At 51.1% G+C, this 22,807-nt stretch overlaps 1 protein-coding gene across 1 annotated transcript; it reads left to right on the top strand.

Moving 5' to 3' along the window:
* The first annotated feature begins 1,317 nt into the window (after nucleotides 1-1,317).
* ITGAX (integrin subunit alpha X) lies at nucleotides 1,318-21,466 on the top strand. Its single transcript, XM_024121755.2, is given in 31 exon segments — nucleotides 1,318-1,634; nucleotides 2,258-2,346; nucleotides 3,142-3,244; nucleotides 3,737-3,840; nucleotides 4,131-4,201; nucleotides 4,355-4,469; nucleotides 6,256-6,386; nucleotides 6,518-6,663; nucleotides 6,911-7,064; nucleotides 7,357-7,507; nucleotides 7,712-7,785; nucleotides 7,953-8,082; nucleotides 8,193-8,335; nucleotides 8,483-8,587; nucleotides 8,590-8,820; nucleotides 11,014-11,144; nucleotides 11,277-11,434; nucleotides 11,577-11,731; nucleotides 12,447-12,578; nucleotides 12,667-12,740; nucleotides 12,958-13,099; nucleotides 16,157-16,273; nucleotides 16,366-16,445; nucleotides 16,536-16,619; nucleotides 18,721-18,799; nucleotides 18,910-19,017; nucleotides 19,128-19,211; nucleotides 19,415-19,528; nucleotides 19,651-19,752; nucleotides 20,022-20,132; nucleotides 20,679-21,466. Coding segments are annotated over 30 exon segments (3,489 nt in total). The 5' UTR covers nucleotides 1,318-1,634; nucleotides 2,258-2,285; the 3' UTR covers nucleotides 20,778-21,466.
* Nucleotides 21,467-22,807: the final 1,341 nt, after the last annotated feature.

The raw sequence follows: 22,807 nt of genomic DNA on the forward strand, positions 1-22,807 counted from the left end.
CTTTCCCCACCTTCTTGAGCCCCTATTCTGTGGCCATCATTGACGTTTCCTTGGCACCCAGCCCAGGTCCATTTTTCTCCTTCCTCTTCACACTCCCATCAGGATCTCATCCAGCACTTCTGCTGATGGTTTCAGAACTCATCTCCAGCCCAGACTTTTCTCCTGAGATCCAGCCCTGCACACCCTTCAGGATGTGGAGGCTTCCCGCCTTGGGAAGCGCACTTACCTAACACAATAATCATCATAGCATAGTAAGGATAATAGCCAATAATAAAAGCTCTTAAATATTCTTCCGAGCATTTTCACACTTACAAACTCAACTGTCCCAGCAACAATAGGAGGTGTGTATTTTTATTATCACCCCATTTTGCAGAGGAGGAAACAGGCATAGAGAGGTCAGAAGAGCCCACGCTTTTTTTTTTTAACTTTTAAAATTTTTATTTTTAAAGTTTGTATTTTTATCAAAGTTATACATAGGCACAGTCAAATTATTTTACAAGCTTTGCTATGAAAAATAGCAGGCCCTTATCCTTTCCCTCCACATCTCCCTCCCTGGGAGCAGTCGTTTTCAATGAAAGAGCCCAAACGCTTTTTAAAAAAATTAAATTAAATTTATTTTTATTTTTATTATTTTTAAAAATTTTTAGTGGAGTATAGTTGATTTACAATGTTGTGTTAGTTTCTGTACAGAAAAGTGAATCAGTTATACATATACATATATCCACTCTTTAAAATTCTTTTCCAGCCTAGGTCATTACAGAGTATTGAGAAGAGTTCCCTGTACTATACAATAGGTCCTTATTAGTTATCTATTTCATATATATAGTGTGTATATGTCAATCCCAATCTCCGAATTTATCCCTCCCCACCCCCCTTTCCCCCATGGTAACCATTAGTCTGTTTTTTATATCTGTGACTCTATTTCTGTTTTGTGAATAAGTTCATTTGTACCATTTTTTTAGATTCCGCATATAAGCGATATCATATAATTGTTTTTCTCTGTCTGACTTACTTCAGGTCCATCCATGTTGCTGCAGATGACATTATTTCATTCTTTTTTATGAGTCCAAACTCTTAAACACCATGTTTTGGTTTCCTTAACACCAAAGTTGCCCTAGCCCACCACCCGTCCCTCCTCCAGTACCCTCCAGCTCAGGGACCATCACCACTGTCCACGCCTTAGGGACAAGTCAGCCTTCAGTTCATCCACAGGCCCCCATCACCTCCCTCCTGAAAGATCTGTCTCCAGCTAGCTCCCAAGGAAACTGTGCCCTACACAGCCCCTCTTTCTAGCTTTCTGAAACATAAAATTGAAGATCTCAGTCTTCATAATTTGCTTCTATGCTTCCCTCTGTTCTCGAGATAAAATCAACAGGCCTTAAGGGGGCTTTCTGGGCCTGGGGCCTGCTTCCCCTTCCCTCCTCCCCCACTGACCTCATCTCTTGTCACTTCCTACCTCCCACTGTCTGGTTTCTACCACTGATTTCCTAAGAGGCCCTCCTGTCTCATGCGTCTTCCACAGTTGGCCAACCCTTCTGATATACGCTCCCCTCTAGTCAGTTGCCTTCAAGACTCAGATCAAGTGTCACCTCTTCAGTGAAGCCTTCCTGGAAATCCACATGCTTCCAAACTGGGTAAGATACCTTGTGACAGATGGGTACCTTCTCCTCTCACAGCAATGTCTTGCTGTTTACATATTTTTCTTCTCCACTGACCCCAGGGCTGGGGCCTTGTGGCTTGTGTTTTCTCCTTCTGCTAACAGAGGGCTTGCATAATCAGCCTCAAATTAGACTTGTTGAATAAATGATGAACAAATGAGCAAATACCCACTCTGTACCCCCTCCTAGGGTCCAGCTGCTTGACTCCTGGGCCCAGAGCTTTCCAGGTCCAAAAAGGAGGGTTCCTATCAGAGTTTCTCTTAGGGCCCTGATCCCACCTTGGCATCCACCCCTTCCCCTCCCCAGGTTAACTGAAGTTTCAAGGTCAAGGGGAAACTTTTGCCAGTACAATGAGGGAAGCTGGAGAGGGAGGGCAGGGCAGGAGATTGGCATCCACCCGAGCCTAGGGTGGGGAGACAAAGGGAAGCAAGTCATGTCATCTCTGGACGCAGAGTGTGTGGGCTGCCTGGCCTCTTTCTCTTCTTATTTTAGTTGCATTCTCCTCCCTCCACCTCTGAGTCATGCTGACAACTTCCCTCCCAACCTCTGGCCTCCTGTGCCCCTCTCTGTTTACTTGCTTTCTTGGCACCTTGGTCCAGCTGTTTCCCTGGTGGCTCAGATGCTCCGATGCCCATGTCTGACCTTCCAGTCATGACCACGACCAGGATTTTCCTCCTCCTGTTGATGGGTAAGCTGAGAGTCACGACGAAGGGGGAGGAGGGGATGCGGGTCCACGTAGGGAGAGAGCTGAGAGTGCATGCTTTGGACTCAGACATTAGGGGAGGGATCTGGAGTTATACCGGGTTTGGGATCTGGAGTTTGTGGAGGTTGAGAGGATACTGAACCAATTTTAGGGAAGTTCAAGAGATTCTGGAAGAGAGGCCAGTTGCCAGGACAATCCAAACGTTTTTCAAGTAGGCAGAACGAGTCAATCTTTTTTTGTTTTGCGGGACGCGGACCTCTCACTGCTGTGGCCTCTCCCGTTGCGAAGCACAGGCTCCGGACGCGCAGGCTCAGCGGCCATGGCTCACGGGCCCAGCCGCTCCGCGGCATGTGGGATCCTCCCGGACCGGGGCACGAACCCGTGTCCCCTGCATCGGCAGGCGGACTCTCAACCACTGCGCCACCAGGGAAGCCCACGAGTCAATCTTATACTCTGTCCACTGCATCCGTTCGGCCCCAAGTTTTCCTGGATTCTTCCTCATTGGAGCCCAGGGGGAGGGATGGGGAAGGAGTGTCTTTAGAGCTTGGGCGTTGCTCTGTGGAAATGAGGAACTGAAACTTGCTAGCAGACCAGTGGGTGAACAGTTATCTCTGCACCATCTGAAGGAGAGAAGCGGGGCTGAGCCTGGGGGTCCAGAAGACCAGGAGATGCTGGGGCATTGCGACTGGAGGGGGACAGTGAGGGAGGGGCTGGGGGCCAGGGAGATGGAACAGAAGGGAGGCCCTTCACCAAAGTGTGTCTCCTCACCCTCCTCCCCAGCCCTGGCTTCCTCTTTCTGCTTCAACTTGGACATAGACCAGCCAACAACCTTCCATGTGGACAGTGCTGGGTTTGGATACAGCGTGGTCCAGTATGCCAACTGGTGAGGACGGTGTGGTGTCTGGCCTTTGGCTCTCATCTACTCCTCCCTGTCCCTCCCCACGTCCCTCTCTTTATTCACAAACTCTCCTCTGTCTGCCATGGCAATTCCCGCCAAGGCTATGAAGAGTTGGACTGAAGGAAGGGCCATCTTGCCATCTCGAGGACCCCAGCTAACTTTATTTATTTATTAAGCAATTACAAAGTGCCAGGCACCCTTTTGTGGGTACTGATTTCGTCCTCACAGCAACCTTATGATGTAGGAATCCATCACTCAACAAATGTTTATTGAGCATCTATTACTAAATGTCTCAGGAGCCAGGCATACACCAGAGCATAAAAGAGACAAAAATCTCTCCCATGCGGAATTTAAGTTGTTATTAATCTCCACTTTACAGATGAGGAAACAGGCTCAGAGAAGGGAAACACACTGGCCAAGCGGCAGTCTGGCTCTGGCATCCACACTCTTAGCTGCCGTGTTCTTTTCTCCCCCCAGGCTGGTGGTTGGAGCCCCCCAGGAGATAAAGGCGGCCAATCAAACGGGCGGCCTCTACCAGTGCGACTACAGCATGGGCAAGTGTGAACCCATCCTCCTGCCGGGTGAGTCACTGCCCCCGGCTGAGACCCAGGTCTGGGCTCCCGTGCTCTGGGGGCCTGTGGAGAGCACAGGAGACCCACTTCCTGGCTTCAGCTCTGTCTGCAGACCCTTACCCTCAGACAGGCTTCCTGACCCACTCAGAGTCTCCCTTCCCAACGCACCCCTGCACCCCCGTACCTCCATCAAGACCCGAGAGCCCCCTTCAGCTGTCAGACCCCCTAATCTCCCAGAGGTGAGGTGCTCCCTGCCTCCCCTGTCCTGAGGGTGACCATGAACACATCTGTACCTTCAGTGCCTCCAGAGGCTGTGAACATGTCCCTGGGCCTGTCCATGGTGGCCACCACCAGCCCCTTTCGGCTGCTGGTGAGTTGCCCTGGGTCACGGGAGCATCCTGAGGGAAAGAGTGGGGACCTGGGGCTGCTGATGCTGGGGGTCTCGTGAAGGATGAAGGTGCTGGAATGGGAGGCTGGGACAGAAGCAGGGGCAACCCCTCCCACCAAGCCCCTCTGTCCACAGGCCTGTGGCCCCACCGTGCACCATGCCTGCAGGGAGAACATGCACTTGACCGGGTTTTGCTTCCTGCTGGTCTCCCCGTCCCGGGAGGCCCAGAGGATCCCGGCTGCCCTGCAGGGTGAGTGTTTGGGGCCACTGAGTCCTTCAAGGTACCTATACACATCTGACTCTGGTTTGCAGTGGAGCCGGAGACACCCCAAAGTGGATAAAAAAGAGGGATCCAGAAAAAAAATTTACTGGATGGTATTGTGATTCCCAACATGGGCTGGAGGGGTCACCGCCTGCTTTTACACCTGCCCCATCACTGTCCCACCGCACGACCTTTCCCTCTCTGAGCTTCAGTTTCTTCATCTGCCTGTGGGATAATATCACACCCAACACTGAGAGTAACATACAATGATCCTCGGCCAGGGTTTAGCACAGCGCCTGGCATGTGGTGAGGGCTCAATTAATGCCAGCTGCAAGAATTTTTAGAGTGAAGGGCATTTATTTTCACACCATGCACCCTGCAGCATAGCCAACTAGTTCATGCAGCAGGCTGGGAAAGGGTGATGTGGGTGCAGGCAGTCTGAGCAGCGTGTATGTATGTGTGTGTATGAGTATATGTGTATGTGTGTATGTATGTGTATGAGTGTGTGATGTATGTATACATGTATATGTGTGTTGTGTTACGTATGTGTGTGTGTAGGGTATGCGTATATGTGTATGTGTGTATATGTACGTGTGTGTATATGTACGTGTGTGTGTATATGTACGTGTGTATATGTACGTGTGTGTATATGTACGTGTATGTGTGTAGATGTATATGTACGTGTGTGTACGTGTGTGTATATGTACGTGTGTGTATATGTACGTGTGTGTGTATATGTACGTGTGTATATGTACGTGTGTGTATATGTACGTGTATGTGTGTATATGTACGTGTGTGTATATGTACGTGTGTGTGTGTATGTACGTGTGTGTATATGTACGTGTGTGTACGTGTGTGTATATGTACGTGTGTGTATATGTACGTGTGTGTGTATATGTATGTGTATATGTGTGTATGTACGTGTATGTGTGTATATGTACGTGTGTGTGTGTGTGTGCATGTTGGGGCACAGGACCCGGCTTCCCCGGTGCTGACAGGGAAGGGGGATGAAGAGGTGGAACAGGGAGCTTTGCAGACCCCCCATCCAGGGCAGGCCGAGGCCCCTCCCTGGTTTCACATTCACACTCAGGCCGTTGGGGAGACTGACGTCTGGGGCCCTGAATGGGGTGCCCCTCCCAGGGCCTCCTAGGTTCTAGATTCATCCACAGGTGCCTGGGCTACCATCAGGACACCCCTCTCTCTGATGGGAAGCCTTGGGGGCAGAAGGGGGCAGCTGGGAGCTAGATAGGAATCTCTCTGAGCAAAGCCAAGCCAGGAGAGCTTCCGCCTCTGAGGACAGATTCTGCGCTCGCTCTGAGGAGAGTGGGGTCCAGATTGCAGCTGAGGACAGCACAGGACCAGGGTGCCGCTGTTGCCAGGGATGACGTTAAAAATGTTTAACGAAAGTACAGTTTGGTGCTGGCCAGCTGGGGGTGTACCCGGGCCAGGGGCTGGAGCAAGGTCCTTTTAGTGCTGGATGGTGGGCATGTTGGGGGAGAAGGTGGGGTAGGGTCAGGGGGCTGGGCACGGACAGCCGAGGAAGAAGGAGGGGCCCCCAGCCTCTCACCATCTGGATTGGAGGAATTGTTACTTTTTTATCAACCAGGTGTGAGCAGCTGAATCACAGATATGTCCTCTTTAGAGAATTCAGGAGACCACAGGGCCCTGCTCTAAGCAGGAATTAGGGCAGCCCCTGGGAGGGTGGGTTCTCGTGGCCAAGAGGCCTGGGCTTTGGGAGTGTCCCTTGGGGGACTGGTGCCACCTCCTTCTCCAGAGTGCCCGAGGCAGGAGCAGGACATTGCCTTCCTGATCGATGGTTCAGGCAGCATCTCCTCCACCAATTTTGCCAAAATGCTGAACTTCGTGAAGGCTATGATGAGCCAGTTCCAGAGTCCCAGCTCCCAGGTGTGCTCTCAGGGGAGGGAAGGGAAGGGTGCAGCTGCCCCTCGCCCTCCCCTCCCCAGGGGAAGCTTGTGGGAGGAACCCCAGGGTTCGGGTGCCTTGGCCCGGCCCCCAGCCCTGTGTCGTTCTCCCAGTTCTCCCTGGTGCAGTTCTCCAACCAGTTCCGGGTGCACTTCAGTTTCAAAACTTTCGCAGCCAGCTCAAACCCACTAAGCCTGCTGAACTCCGTAGAGAAGCTGAATGGGTACACGTACACGGCCTCAGCCATCAGGGTGGTCACGTGAGTCCTGATTCCTCCCAGGTCTTCCCCCAAAGCATCTGGGTCTTCCTTTGGGCCGCATCTGTCTCCAAGAGGAAGGGAGAGATGGGTACTGGAGCTCAGCCTGTGGTCTCCTTACCAAGCCGGGGGCTTCTGGGTGGGACGGGGGCATCACAGAGGAAGCGGCATCTCCTTGTTCTCACAAAGGCATCAGAGGTTAAGCAGCAGCTCTGTTCACCGGCCTCTGGACCCTCATCTTCTCTGACAGAGAACAGCTGTTCAGTGCCTTATATGGGGCCCGAAAAGATGCCTCCAAAATCCTCATCGTCATCACTGATGGGCAGAAACAACGTGACCCTCTGGATTACAAGGATGTCATTCCCAGTGCTGAGGCCGCTGGCATCATCCGCTATGCAATTGGGGTAGGATGTGGCGGTGCCCTCCCACTGCTTCCTCCCCTCTCATTCTCTTAAGCCACCTTCCCTTTCAAGGACAGAAACCCCAGCTCTCTCAGCTTCTACTTCAGGATGAAAACTCTGTTCCAGCCTGGGGTATCCTCATCCTTTCCCTAAGCTCCTTGATGAGGCTGTCTGGGCCTCATTTTTCTTGCCTGTACCCTGGGTGTAATAATATTAACCTTGCAGGGTTATTGGAGGATCCCAGCATCCAGCAGGCGTGTGATAGTTATGATTATTTTCCCTGAATTGGGGACAGGTGGGATCGGCTTTTCAAAATATGTATTCCTGGCAAGAATTAAAGGTTATCGCGTCGGAGCCCTCCCATGAACATATATTTAAAGTGGAGAACTTTGATGCTTTGAGAGACATTCAAAACCAACTGAAAGAGAAGATCTTTGCCATTGAGGGTAAGTCAGAGATGGAACTACTCACTTCAGAAGCCCTCACCCATAAATGCTTTTCCTTCTAGAACCTGGACCCCTATGTCATGGGCCAGTCTTTCCCTTTGGGTATTAGTCTCCTACATGAGATCCTCTTAAAGCTGAGATCCTTCTTGAACCTGGCAAAGCCTGTCTTTCCCCATGGATCCTAGGTGTCATGCCTTTCCGCAGGTACGCAGACCATAAGCAGCAGTTCCTTTGAACTGGAGATGTCCCAGGAGGGCTTCAGTGCTGTGTTCACGCCTGTGAGTGGGGCCCCTTTCAGGCCACTGATGTCGGGTGAGGCAGAGATGGGAGGCGGGAAGGCAAGGGTGAGCATCAGGCGAGTGGGCCGAGTCAGTGGCAGCCACTGCTTCGGAATAGGCTGTGTTCTTCTTCCCACCTGCTCAGCCCTGGAATCCTTTCCTCCCAGGATGGACCAGTTCTGGGGGCTGCGGGGAGCTTCAGCTGGTCTGGAGGTGCCTTCCTGTACCCCCCAAATAGGAGCCCCACCTTCATCAACATGTCTCAGGAGCACGCGGACATGAGGGACTCTTACCTGGGTGAGGCGAGGCTGTGGCCGGAGGGCCGGGCGGGAGACGGGCGGCCTGGGAAGGGCAGGGGCCCGGCGGTGGGGAGCGGAAGCCTCTGTGCTGAGGCCTGGTCCCCTCAGGTTACTCCACAGAGCTGGCCGTTTGGAAGGGGGTACACATCCTGGTCCTGGGGGCCCCCCGCCATCAGCACACCGGGAAGGTTGTCATCTTCACCCAGGTGTCCGGGCAATGGAGGCCGAAGGCTGAAGTCACAGGGACCCAGGTTGGGTGTGGAGGAGGGTCTCCAGGGGCAGAGAGGGAGCTGAGGGGGTGCGGGGCCCAGCAGGGAGGGGCCGGTATCCGGGGAGAGGCGGGACCTGGCGCAGAGCGGGTGCGGGGTAGCAGGACGACTCCACGCTCTGCCCTCCAGATCGGCTCCTACTTCGGGGCCTCCCTCAGCTCCGTGGACGTGGACAGAGATGGCAGCTCCGACCTGGTCCTCATCGGGGCCCCCCATTACTAGGAGGGGGGCCGGGGGGGGGCCAGGTGTCCGTGTGCCCCTTTCCCCGGGGGGTGAGTGGCTGATGAGACCCGGGCTGGGTGGGGTCTGGGTGTGGAGGGGTCGCCTGGGGTGGGACCTGACGCTGTTTTTGTTCCGCAGAGGTGACGGACGTGGCCATCGGGGCCCCGGGAGAGCAGGAGCACCGGGGCGCTGTCTACCTGTTTCACGGAACCTCGGGACTGGGCCTCAGCCCCGCCCACAGCCAGGTGAGGCCCGGTCACTGTCGCTGTTGCCACAGCAACCTCCTCCAGGCTTTTCCCTGTCTTTGACACTGCTTCCTGGAAAATTCTTTTTTCCCTTATCTTATCTCTTTTGTCCAGCACTGAGCACCTAGTAGACAGCAAGCAAAATCTGTGGAATTTGAGAAATGGAAACGTTGATACATTCCCTGCTTTGCATGGTGACTTGATACTTGAGTGGGTTCTCCACCCAAGCCTTTTAGTCCCCCAGCAGTTTTACACTGTACGTAGGCCAGGCATTAGCAAACGCATTTTAGAGATGAAATCTGGGGCATGGAGAAGATAAGTGCCTTGGCTTGTCCAAGGTTTATAGTGGATCAAGAATGATGATGAGGGAGGTTCCAACCTCCTGACTCTAACCCAATGCTCCATCTCTTGGAGCCTCCCTTTGCCAGTCAGCTTAGTTCTGGTGGCCTCAGTCTGCCTGTCCACTCACCCCTTCATCTCCCTGGATGCCATGACTTTATTCTCTCCTGCCATCAGTAATCCTGCCAAATGCCCATAGGTAGGAGCCTTTCACCCAAGGCGGCAGGGTTCCCTGAGAAGGGAGGGCTACTTCCCCTGGCGAAAGTTAAGGAAGCCCCAATTAAAAAATAAGGAAAGGATCTGAAAAGACTTTTCTTCAGAGATGATATACAAAGGACGAATACGCACATGAAAAGATGTTCAACATCATTAGTTACCAGTCATCAGGAAATCAAAACCACTTCACATCCACTAGGATGGCTAGAATCAGACAGACAGATGACAAGTGTTGGTGAGGGTGTGGAATATCTGGCACTCTCATCCACTGCTGGTGGGAATGTAAAATGATGCAGCTACTTTGGAAAACAGCTCCTCAAAAGGTTAAACACAGAGTTACTGTATGACCTGGCAGTTCCACCCAAGAGAATTAAAAACATGACCACACCAAAATAGTTATACGTGATTGTTCGTATTAGCATTATTTATAATAACCAAAAGGTGGAAATAACCCAAATGCCCATCAACTGATGGAACAGATAAATAAAATGTGGTATACCCATACAATGGAATATTATTCAGCCATGAAAGGAACGAAACACTGACACATGCTACAACATGGATGAACCTTGAAAACATTATGCTAAGTGAAAGAAGCCAGACCCAAAGGACCACATATTGTATGATTCTATTTACATGAAATGTCCAGAATAGGTAAATCCATAAAGACGGAAAGTAGATTAGTGGTTGTCAGGGGCTGGGGTGTAGAGGAAAATGAGGGACATGGGGATGACATGGTGGTGAGATCAGTTCTCCTGCGCACAAGGCTCTCTGGCTGTGTTTGTACTATTTCTACCCCCTCTTCCTTGGTAATTGGTAAATTTCGCTTTCATTTAATTATTACTACTCTCAATGTCTGCCAGTCCCATCAGTGCGCAGAGATTTAAAGGGCATATTCTTAAAGGGACTGGTCGTTACAGGAGCCATGGAAATAAAAGGAGAGGGACCCACAGGGCAGGTGGTCCAGGAGCGTAGAATCTGCATATGGGCGCAGCCCCTCCCCATCCTGACCTGGTCCCACCTTGTCTTCTGAAGAGACAGGGTGGCTACGGAGAGCAAAAAGGGGTCTTGGGCATGAGGTCAGAGAGTCTGATTTCAAGTCTGGAATTGGCCTCTTAAAGGCCCTATGGCCTTGGCACCATCTGCAGTGTGGGGGGTAGGGCTGGAGCCCTGATACTCATAATAGTAAGTTACTGACTAGTGACCATACGTCAGGTGTGGTTCTAAGAACTCCATGAATTAATTCATTTAATTCTCTGAGGTGTTATTATCCCAGCTGAGGGATGAGGAAACTGAGGCACAGAAAGACTGACTCCTGGCCTAAGGTCCCATGGCTCATAAGTGAAGGAGCCAAAATCAGAACCCAAGACTACCTAGCTGAGTGAGTGAACAAAACTCAGGTCATCAGGCCAGTCTTTCCATCTCCACTTCTTCATTTATGTGCTAGAAATCTTCCCTTGTCTCTAGTCACCATTTTCCCATCCCCACCTCTCTCTTTAGGCACTTCTTGGAGATGTCTTTTTACTGCTCACCCCTTCGTTCTGTCTCCCATACCCGCAGCTCCCTGCTCCTCTCGTTCTTCTGTCCAACTTGTTTCCATCACCCCCCAACCTGACTTGCCTCTCCCTCTCTGGCCAGCGGATCACAGGCGCCCAGTTCTCCCCCAGCCTCCAGTATTTTGGGCAGTCGCTGAGCGGGGGTCAGGACCTCACCATGGATGGACTGGTGGACTTGGCTGTGGGGGCCTTGGGGCACGCGCTGCTGCTTAGGTGAGAACAGCCTTCCCCAGACCCTCCCCGGGTGGTCCTGGGTCTGCCTAGGACACCAGGCTCCCTACCTGCCCTCCCAGGTTGTCCTCCCAGGACCAAGGGCCTGTCCTCAGCTCAGTGTTCTGCCCGCAGGACCAGACCTGTGCTTAGGGTGTGGGCAAACATCCACATCACACCTCCAGAGATCACCAAGTCTGCGTATGAGTGCCACCAGCAGCTGGCCTTTGACCAGTCTCTGGGTGAGGCCATTGTCTGCCTTCATGTTTCTCAAAGTCCCAAGAACCGGCTGGGTGAGTTATTTCCCCTCTGACCCAGGATGCCCTGACCCTGGGAGTCTCCAAGCCCAGGACTCCTGTCTCCTACCTTGCCCCTTGCCCAGCTGGGAAGTTCCTCACTCTCTCAGCCTTTTCTATCCCCTGCTTTCCCCTACAGGTAACCTCCAAAGCGTTGTGACCTTTGACCTAACCCTTGACCCTGGCCGCCTGAGTCCTCGTGCTGTCTTCGAGGAGACAAGGACTCGGAATCTGACTCGTGTTCGAGACCTGGGGCTGACACAGCACTGCGAGCCTGTGAGGTTGCTCCTGCCGGTGAGGGGGCCTCAGAGTCCTGGGAATAGAGGCAGTTCTGAGGCTGGCAGGGGGCTGGGCAGGGAAAGAACGGGTGTGTTCTGGTCCTCGCTCCGCCCCAGCATGGCACACGGAATGCAGGAGGTACTTGAGGTATCTTGACACATGTTGGTGGAGTGAGTGAGTGAATGGATGGATGAGGCTGGCTGCGTCTGCCAGAGGCTACATGGCTGGATTTCAGGAAAAAGAGTACGGCTGCTTCAGAGAGCCATGGGGCGATGGGGATGGGATTCTTTTATCCAACTCCTCCTCTGAGACAGGCCCTGTCCTTGTCACCAGGGACCCCGCAGTGGACAAAACAATCATGCCCAGGGGGAGCTCTGGGGGAAGATCAAAAGTGACCAGATTCCTAAATAATAGATGTCAGGTAGTGATGAAGGCTATGAAGAGAGATAAAGCTGGGGAGAGGACAGAGAGAGTGTCGGGGGGTCACCGGGCGCAGTTTGGGGAGACCCTGAGTAGAGTGAGTGAGCCTGTGGGAGGCTGCGGGAAGGATGTTCAAGACCAAGGACAACCACAGCAGAGGTTCTGCACACGGAATCCTATGGATGAGCGTTTATGGGGGGTGGGTAGGTACCACTGTTACTCCATTTTACGGATGAGGAGACGGGACCCAGCTAGTGGCTGCGACGGTGCGTTTCTTAGCCAACTGCTCCCTCCAATGTCCGTTCGCCAGGCCTGTGTGGAGGACTCGGTGACCCCCATCATCTTGCGTCTCAACTTCTCCCTAGTGGGCAAGCCTGTCTCTAGCTTTGGAAACCTCCAGCCTATGCTGGCAGTGGATGCCCAGAGATACTTCATGACCTCTGTGAGTCCTGGTGCTGGGCTCTTCCAGAGAGGGTGGAGGGTGTGGACTCCAGATCTTGGGGAAAACCCTGCTTTCCCTTCACTCTCAGCTCCCCTTTGAGAAGAACTGTGGTGCCGATCATGTCTGCCAGGATGACCTCGGCATCTCCTTTGGGGTCTCAGGGTGAGCGTCCAGCCCCTCAGACCTCCCCTCGTCCCCCAGCCCCCTTCCTGGAACCCGGAACTCCTGCCCCTGGCTCTCCCTAACATCTCTACCCAGTGCTCTGGACCCAGACATCCTGTCCCCATCTCTCCCCCGCTTTCCCACTCTGTGTTTCATCCCCACACCATTTCCAGCCTCAGTCACAGAATCACCTCCTCCCCTCTACTCCAACACCCAGCTTGAAGACCCTGATTGTGGGGAGTAACCTGGAGCTGAACTTGGAAGTGAGAGTGTGGAATGATGGCGAGGACTCCTATGGAACCACAATCACCTTCTTCTACCCGCCGGGGCTATCTTATCGACGTGTGGCAGGGGGCCAGGTATTGTCCTCTCTGGGGAAGGAAAGGCTGATGGTGGGGGATCAGCAGAGACTCCTGTGTTGGGTTCAAGGCTCAGGCAGGGCTTCCATTGTTTAACAGCCTCTTGTAAGCCAAGAGGGCTGGGCTGATCGTGGTTGGATGGATGTGGTTGTGTTGGCTGGGGCATGCATTGGCTCATTCTGTGTTCAACCCTGGGCTTGCATTTTAAGAATGACCGTCAGGAATGAGTTCCCAGGAGGCTGCTAATGTGAGGAGAGCAAGGGACCTGCCTTACATTTCTTTGTATTCCACATCGTATCAATATTCCTCTTTTAAAGGAAAACATATCTCGACCTTCAAATACTTTATTTTTTTAACATCTTTATTGGAGTATAATTGCTTTACAATGGTGTGTTAGTTTCTGCTTTATAACAAAGTGAATCAGTTATACATGTACATATACTCCCATATCCCCTCCCTCTTGCGTCTCCCTCCCACCCTCCCTTTCCCACCCCTCTAGGTGGTCACAAAGCACCGAGCTGATCTCCTTGTGCTATGCAGCTGCTTCCCGCTAACTATCTATTTTAAAATTTGTAACATATATATAAGTCCATGCCACTCTCTCACTTCGTCCCAGCTTACCCTTCCCCCTCTCTGTGTCCTCAAGTCCGTTCTCTACATCTGCGTCTTTATTCCTGTCCTGCCTCTAGGTTCTTCATAACCATTTTTTGTTTTTTAGATTCCATATATATGTGTTAGCCTACATTATTTGTTTTTCTCTTTCTGACTTACTTCAGTCTGTATGACAGACTCTATGTCCATCCACCTCACTGCAAATAACTCAGTTTTGTTTCGTTTTATAGCTGTATATATGTGCCACATCTTCTTTATCCATTCATCTGTCGATGGACACTTAGGTTGCCTCCATGTCCTGGCTATCGTAAATAGAGCTGCAATGAACATTGTGGTACACGACTCTTTTTGAATTATGGTTTTCTCAGGGTATATGCCCAGGAGTGGGATTTCTGGGTCGTATGGTAGTTCTATTTGTAGTTTTTTAAGGAACCTCCATACTGTTCTCCATAGTGGCTGTATCAATTTACATTCCCACCAACAGTGCAAGAGGGTTCCCTTTTCTCCACACCCTCTCCAGCATTTATTGTTTGTAGATTTTTTGATGATTCGGCTTTCAAATATTTTAAAACACTGTTCTGGGGAATTCCCTGGTGGTCCAGTGGTTTGGACTCGGTGCTCTCACTGCCGTGGCCTGGGTTCAATCCCTGGTTGGGAAACTAAGATCCCTCAAGCTGTGCAGCGTGGAAAATATAAAATAAAATAAAATTAAATTAAATTAAAAAGTAAGTAAAATAAAACAAAATACTGCTCTGTAGAAGAAAGAGTTGGCTTTATTGGTTACTCTAGATCAGAGCTTGGCATACTTTATCTATAAAGGGCTAGATAGTAAATATTTCAGCTTTGTGGACCACGGAGTGTCTTCACATCTTCTCAACTCTGCCGATGTAAGGTGAAAGCAGCCATTGACAATATGTGTATGAATGAGCATGGCTGTGTGCCAATAAAACTTTATTTATAAGTTGGTGGTGGTCTGTCATATGGCAATCCCTGTTCTAGAGGACAGAACTAGGACCACAGGGAGTCAAAGAGAAACAGATTTTTAACAAAAATTTTATTATGAAAAATTATGTTAAACATTTACAAAAGTAGTTCAACAAACCTCCCCCAAAATTATCACCCAGATTCAACAATGATCAACGTTTCACCACAATTTATGTCACCTGGTTTTTTTTTTTCCCTTTACTCAATTTGTGTGTGTGTGTGTGTGTGTGTGTGTGTGTGTGTGTGTGTTTTACGCGGGCCTCTCGCTGTTGTGGCCTCTCCCGTTGCGGAGCACAGGCTCCGGACGCGCAGGCTCAGCGGCCATGGCTCACGGGCCCAGCCGCTCCGCGGCATGTGGGATCCTCCCGGACCGGGGCACGAACCCGTGTCCCCTGCATCGGCAGGCGGACTCTCAACCACTGCGCCACCAGGGAAGCCCTACTCAAATATTTTAAAACCAATCCCAGACATCCTGTCATCACACACCTTCCTATGTCACTGTTATGGACAGTAGGGACATCTTACGTGACCCCATAGACATTATCACACCCAATGAAATGAATGATTCCTTGGTATTTAGACCATAATCAAATTTCCTTAACTGTCTCGAAAATATTTTTTAACTGGTTTATTTGAACCAACATCTTAACTAGGTCTGCACATAATGTTTGGTTGGTCTCCCATGTCTCTCTTAAGCTAGTCTTCCCAATGGGAGCATATTTTGATCAATGCACGAAGAAATACACTAGGAACGGCAAACTCCAGCTGTGTGAGGGGCGAACACCCTCTCACTGGAGGTACTTCTAGACACATCAACCAGATGCCATGTGTGGACCTTTGTTGGATATTGCATTTAAAAATGAACTGTAATGTAGCATTTTTGGAGACCATCTAGGAAGACAGAACATGACCTGGATATTAGCTGATCTTAGGGATCCGCTTTTGTTGAGTGTGATTTGTTGAGTCTTGTCTTATGTTAAAAAATACCCTTGTCTGTTGGTGATACACACTGAAGTCTTTCAAGATGAAAGTATGTGATGTTAGGAATGTGCTTTAAATTAATCAGGAAAAGAAAAAAAAGAGTGGAGAACAGCTGAATAAAACAAGAGTAGAAAAATGTTGGTAATTTAAGCTGCGTGATGGGGACATGGGGTAGATTTACCTGGTCTCTCCACTTTTGAGTACATTTGAAATTTTCGTAGTACAACCTTTTAAAAAGAAGCATAAATAAAAAGGAAGAAAAGCCATTATACTCCAATAAAGATATTTTTTAAAAAAGGAAGAAATGCTAATAAATCTGGGATTTCTACATTAGGAAGACGTTTGACCAGATAGTGTTTACAGATTTTTTGTAAGGAACATAACCTTAAGGTAGATTCCAGGAAACTGTCAGTACTTTATGGAGTCTCGTTGGAACACTAACAAATGCTCACCGGCCTTGGTTCATCTGTGCTTCCTTAGAACCAGCTGCAGTCACGTGCCCTGCGCCTGACCTGTGACAGTGCCCCCACCGGGAGCCAGGGCACCCTCAGCACCAGCTGTAGCATCAACCACCTAATCTTCCGTGAGGGCACCCAGGTGAGCCTTGCTTCTGCCCCCGCTACTCCCCTGCCCCCCACGTCCTACTCCTCGGTGACCTCCCCCCAACCCCGTTCCTACCTCTTCCTCAGATCACCTTCAGGGCCACCTTTGACGTCTCCCCCACGGCCACGCTGGGAGACCGGCTGCTTCTTGCAGCCAATGTGAGCAGGTGAGCTGGGCCAGGCCCTGGACAGTGCTCCCTGCCGCTCAGCCTCCTCTTCTGGGGAACTTGCCAGCTGGGATCCTCCTCTTTTTCCAGTGAGAATAACAGCCCCAAGATGAGCAAGACCACCTTCCGGCTGGAGCTCCCGGTGAAGTACGCTGTCTACACCGTGATCAGCAGGTGCCACCCCACGACCTCAAAGGGCTCCTCCTCCATCACTCTGTGGGGCTCGGGGAATTCTCACTCTCTGCAGCAGCTGAACATCTGTGATATTTAAGTTTTATCACCACCCTCTCAATCGGTAGATGTCACTGCTAGCAGCACTTACTAATCAATCATCGAGTGCTTATTGTGGGTTATTGATGATAATAGTAATTGTGATATTATTATTACATCCTACATTTAACAGAGGCTACAGTTCTCAGAAGCCTTTCTTAAAAGCCTCAAGATTGTCCGGGGTTCCCTAAGACATACGAGATGTGTTTTCAAGGTTCTTACAGCCTTATTGGGGAGCCAGGTTATCCTGCTTCAAGGAAGAATCTCATCAGGGGCCTCCCTGTGGTTCTGTCTCCTGAGGCTACCTGAGTTTTCAAGGGGGCAAGGGGACGCTAGGGTCTCCTGTCAGGGGAGGATTCAGCTAAACACTGAAGTGTCCATGGCATTGTGCTTAAGCCTTGGCATCTGGGCAGGACAATTCCTCACCACAAGGAACAGATTTACACTCTGCAGGGCTTTTAGAACCACCCCTCCCCTTTTTCCCAGGCTCCTTTGGGAAGGACAGGGGGAAATGACCTGCTGGCTGCAGAGACTGGGGATCAGGGAAAAGCTGGATGAAAGGAAAAGGGCTTAAATGCTGCCCAAGGAGGGCTACACACGGTGTTTGACTAAGGAGTCAAGCCAAGAGCTTGAGCAGATACCTTCCTTCAACAAATAGCTTCCTAGCATCTACTATGTTCCAGGCACAGTGCTGTGGTTACTTTCCATAAATTCATTTGTCATTCAGCAAAGATTTATTGAGCCCCTATTATGTGTAATCAACACCAGACATAAGACCTGCCTTTGTGAGAGCCACACACTCGTGGTGTGAAACAGGCCCACATGGCTTCGCCTGGGTACCTTCCTCCGCTAGTTCTGCCCACGGGCCTCCCTGGATTACCTCCTTCTGCCCAGGGTTTCACCCTCTCCTTCACACCTGCACACTGGGGGCTCTCAGCAGCCCGGGCAGCTGCCAGCTCGGAGCTTGCTTGCTGGTGTGAGCACCGGGGTTATCGCACCTGCTTGCAGGGGACGCACAAGCAGGACATGCCATGCCTAGGTGTGTGTGACTCTACACTTGTATTCTACAGTTGTGATTCTGTGGGTCGGGGCACTCCGAGGGGCCCCCAGGACAAGGCTGGGGTGTTTGAGCCCCTCGCAGAGGAGGGATGAGACTTTGGAGTCGGAGTGGGGGTTAGAATTTGAATGGTACAGGTAAAGGGCAGGTATGCGAAGAGTAGAGTGGGGCAGGGGGGTGGGGCAGAAGTGAGAGCAGCCACCCAGCGAGGGGCCAGGCTGGCCACTGGGTCTCCAGAGGGGCCTAGGCAGCCTCAAGGTGTTGTTACACTGAGACCCAGGGAAGAGTCTGTGTTGGGCCCACCCTCACCTCCAAACCTCAGGCCTAGAAAAGCTGAGGAGTGAGTTCTCCGACGGTCCAGGGGTTAGGACACTGCACTTTCATTGTCGAGGGTGCGGGCTCGATCCCTGGTCGGGGAAATAAGATTCCCACAAGAAAAAAAAAAAAAAAAAGAAAGAAAGAAAGAAAGAAAAGCTGAGGGAACAGGAGAAAAGGGCCCCCAGGGAAGCCCTCTGGGAGACCAGGAGGGGCAGGTCCAGTAGACATTTGTCAACAGCATCTGCCTGAGTCTCCCTAAACCTTCGTTGTGTCCTACCTGCCCATCCGGCATCCTCCGTGTCCATGAAGGCCTGGAAGGAAAACCCAGGCGCAGAGAGGACAGGCCCTGGGTCCCGCTCCCCCCGGGTCAGAGCTCTCAGTCCCTGTCACCGCAGCCCCAGCCCAGCCGCCTTGCGGTCTCCTCTGTGGGCAGCCTCTGCAAGAACCTTGCACCCAGCTTGAAGCCCAGCCCGGCTCCCTAAACACTCCCATTACCCCAGATCAGCCACGGACCTCATGGCAGACCACCCCAGGGGCCTCTGACAACCTGTCCTGCCATGCTCCCAGCCAGAGCCTCCTTAGGAGGCCCTAACGGAACTTCCCATCCGCCCACGCCTCCTCTCCCCTCAGCCATGAACAGTCCACCAAGTACCTCAACTTCTCGGCCTCCGAGGAGGAGGAAAGCAGCGGGGCTCAGCACAGATACCAGGCACGTGACGGTGACTCAGGAGCGTGGGCTGGGGCAGGGGCCCAGGAGCCAGAGATTCGGGGGGGATGTGGGGCTCGGCATGATCTTTGCCCTCACTGTCCTCCGTTCAGGTGAACAACCTGGGACAGAGGGACCTGCCTGTCAGCATTGACTTCTCAGTGCCCGTGGCGCTGAACCGGTTGCCCGTGTGGGAGGTTACGGAGGCCCTCCACCCTCAGGTACTCAAAGACTGTATGGCTCCTCCACTAATGCCCTCTCCCTGGATTCCTTGGTCCTCATGAATCCCCGATGACCCCATCACATGCTTTCTCCCCGTGCCTTTTCCTAGAACCCATCCTTTCAGTGCTCTTCAGAGAGAACAGCACCCACAGAGTCCGACTTCCTGACCCACTTTCAGAAGAAGCCTGTCCTGGTGAGAGGGCCCTGGGCTGTCCCCCACTGGAAGCCACGCTTCAGAGGCATTTAATTCAGGAATTCATGTTACATTCGAGGCATGTCTGCTGAACAGCCTGCTTGAGCTCAGATGTGGCTGCTCCCCTCACATCAGACAGCTGAATGCTGTCTTCTACCTTCAAACCCACCTTTCTCTGGCCTGATGCCGCTTCTCTTCCCCAGGACTGCTCCATTGCTGACTGCCTGAGGTTCCGCTGTGACATCCGCTCCTTCGGCGTCCAGGAGGAACTTGACTTCATCCTGAAGGGCAATCTCAGCTTCGGCTGGGTCAACCAGGTGTGTCCCCTCCCGGACTCAGGTGGGGCCTGGAGTGTCTGTGCCCACCTCAAGCCAGGGCGTTTCTCTAACCCCGAGCCCTCCCCAGAGCTAGCTGCCAGCCCTCCCCTTCTCTTTTGCAGACACTGCAGAAGAAGGTGTCGGTCGTGAGTGTGGCTGAGATCACGTTCAACAGATCCGTGTATTCCCAGCTTCCAGGACAGGAGGCATTTTTGAGAGCCCAGGTAGTGACCGTGTGGTAAGGCAGTGACCAGGCTGGTCAGAGGGCTCCTGATGCTAAAGCTGTGATGCTGGGTGGGGGGCCTGCAAGCCTGGAGGGAGGAAGGATGGAGGTCCCTGGGCAGGACAATTGTCCCTTAGCCCATGAATCCTTCTGTATCTCACCGCTTGGAGCAGAGCCTGATGAAGAAGGGGAGGGAGTTAAAGGGGACCTGGGAGGAGTCTGGGATAGCAAGGGTCCTGATACTTTCTGATGGGGTCATCTCCACTCCAGACGGAGCTGGTGCTGGAGAAGTATGAGGTCTATAACCCCACCCCCATTATTGTGGGCAGCTCTGTGGGAGGACTGCTGCTGCTGGCTCTCATCACAGCCACACTGTACAAGGTGAGTGTTTTCATCCCACTCCTGACACCACCAGCATTTGGTCCCACACTTTCCACAGTGCAAGAAAGACTCACCATGGAGTCAGACACACATTCTTCCCAAGTCACTGCATGTGAGACATCCCTTCCCACCTGTGACATAACCAGTCCTCAGTTGACCCCATGTCCTTCTATCTGATTCTCAAGCCGCCTCTAATCTGTCTCCATTTCTTTTTCACTCTGCTCCACCTCTTTACCTGTTTCCCTTAAACACAAATTAGAGCATGAGAGCACAGCCTTGGATTTGATGTTGGCACCACCACTGGTTCTTTCCTTGACCATTGGCATGTGCTTGGTCCATGCTCGGTCTCGGTTTCTCATTCTGAAGCTGGCTCTACCCAGCTCACAGAACTGTGGCAAAGTCTAAATGACACAATTTATATAAAGCTCCTAGTGCGGTGCTGGGACATAGGGGGGTTCCAGAAATGGTGATTGCTCCCCCTCCTCATCATCTCTTTTCCTCTCTTCCACTGGACTTCCTGATTTTCTTCTCCTTCCTCGCCAACAGGTCGGCTTCTTCAAACGTCAGTACAAGGAAATGATGGAGGGAGCAAATGGACAGACATCGCCAGAAAATGGGACAGGAGACCCCCAAGTTTCCCAGTAAGAAACTACCTCCGGCTCTCCTTTGGACCTGCTCTCCCCTGAGAGGTTCCCGGGCCTTCTTACTTTCACCCAAGTCAGGCCTGATGGGGAAGAACATTCCATCAGAGGGAGGCTGACATCAGGCTGCTTTCTCTCTTTGGGAGGATGCAGTGTGTTTGCACAAAGCACCTAGCCTGGGAAGGGCCATTGGTCTTGTCAAGGCTCCAACTGGAAATCCCAGGACAGGATCCCTGACATGCCTCTCCTGAGGACTTGACTTGGAATTCCTACCTAGAAATAGATGGACAATAGCCTCAGGCTCCAGTCTCCCTTCATCCACTAACCACCGACGGTCTTCCTAAAATACAGTTCTGAACCAGGCTCTCATCCTCATCCATCTTCAGTGGCTTCCCATCACTCGCAGTGTAACTTCTGAACTCTTCAGCTTGTGAACCAATACACAGATGTTCCTTACAAACCCTGGGATGTATTGAATGGAACATTGTCTGCATGTGGTTAGTGATTGGAGAGCACTTTGAAGTCCTCAATCAGAGATGTGCTGCCCCCAATAAGGTCATTCTTATTATTATGCCACCCACCTCAGCATAACGCTCAGAGTGGTGCCTGGTGCTGACCTGGGAGTCAACACACAGCAGCCCATTCCCTGCCCTGGAGAGATCCCACTGCTTCCACAACCGGGGTGCCTGGGCCACGTGGATGCTTTAGTTAGAAAAGCAGAAGGGGAGGCAGTTAGCCATGTGACTTGAGGTGACATGGTCAACTGTATCCCCTTCTGTCCCCAAACTATCTCCCCCATCCATCATAGGGTCCAAAACCCTTTAGGATTTGGAAGCTTTGGGAACTCAGAAGGACCAATTATGATGAAATTGCCTCAAGCTGGGCTCCATTTAGACTTTATGAGGATTGGGCTTTAGAGTATTATCTCTCAGAAGGTGCTCCACGAACCTCTGGTGGTCTCCAATGGTCTCCTAAGTGCTATGTTTTAGAGGAAAAAAAAAAGCAAGAAACAGTTTTAAACCCACACATCTCACACATTTGAACCTGGTGACTTGCACAGAAATCCTGTTATACCCTTAATAATTGTGTTCCTAAAGCTTGTCCCTGGACTCCAAGAACTGCAGGGGGGCTCTTGTCTAACATGCAGGCAATGGGTGCTATTTTTACATAATTTTCCTTCATGCTTTATTGCTTCCCTTCATTATATTTGCATTTTTTCAGGATTGCTATCTAATTGTATTATATCTCCAAATCAAAAAAAAGGATCAATGGCTCAAAAATTATTCACTGAAGCATAAAAGTTGTGATTAACTCAATAAAACATAATTGCTGCCACTTAGAATAATGTCATCAAAATCAGTACTGAACGAGTTTCTAGTGCACATTGAGTATAGAGATGCACGAATGCTGGAACGAGCGATTATGAGCCAAAAAATTAAAATCTATCCAGAAAATATACCATCTGAAAATTGGATTTTAGTGGGTCAGGTATCTGTTTGTTCCTAGGCTGTTGTCCGTTATGAAACTTTGTCAAATCGTACCATGAAACTATCAAAGCTTTTGTGTCATTTTCAAACAAAGTATAATGACCTCTCACATAAAGCAACAGAGGTTTCTTAGAATGACTGCAACATATCACTTTCCTATCTAAAATCAATTAATTTTATCATCGAAGACAGAGAAGACAGAAAAACTCCAGTGGCATAAATCAAAGTTGCTTTGATAGCAAAAGCATGTGCAGGTCACATAATTTCCAAGAAGCTTACAGAACCAGCAGTGAGGTTAATGTCTCCACAGAAGATTGCTTTTGGCTGCAATAACAGGAACCCACAGAGTACATAAAGGCATATAAAAGGCCTTCACACAAGAGGTCCAGCAGACCCCTGGCCACTGAGTCTCAAGATCAATTTCCCTTCACGTGGGAGGGGCAGCAGTGAACCTTTCAAGTGCTCCCCAAGGCTACCTGCACAGCCCCGCCGTATGTCACGGGATGGTAGCCCGAGACCTGTTCCTGTTCTCCTTCCCCACGTTAGT

Source organism: Physeter macrocephalus, chromosome 14, assembly GCF_002837175.3.
Source record: "Physeter macrocephalus isolate SW-GA chromosome 14, ASM283717v5, whole genome shotgun sequence".
Taxonomy (NCBI): Eukaryota; Metazoa; Chordata; class Mammalia; order Artiodactyla; family Physeteridae; genus Physeter; species Physeter macrocephalus.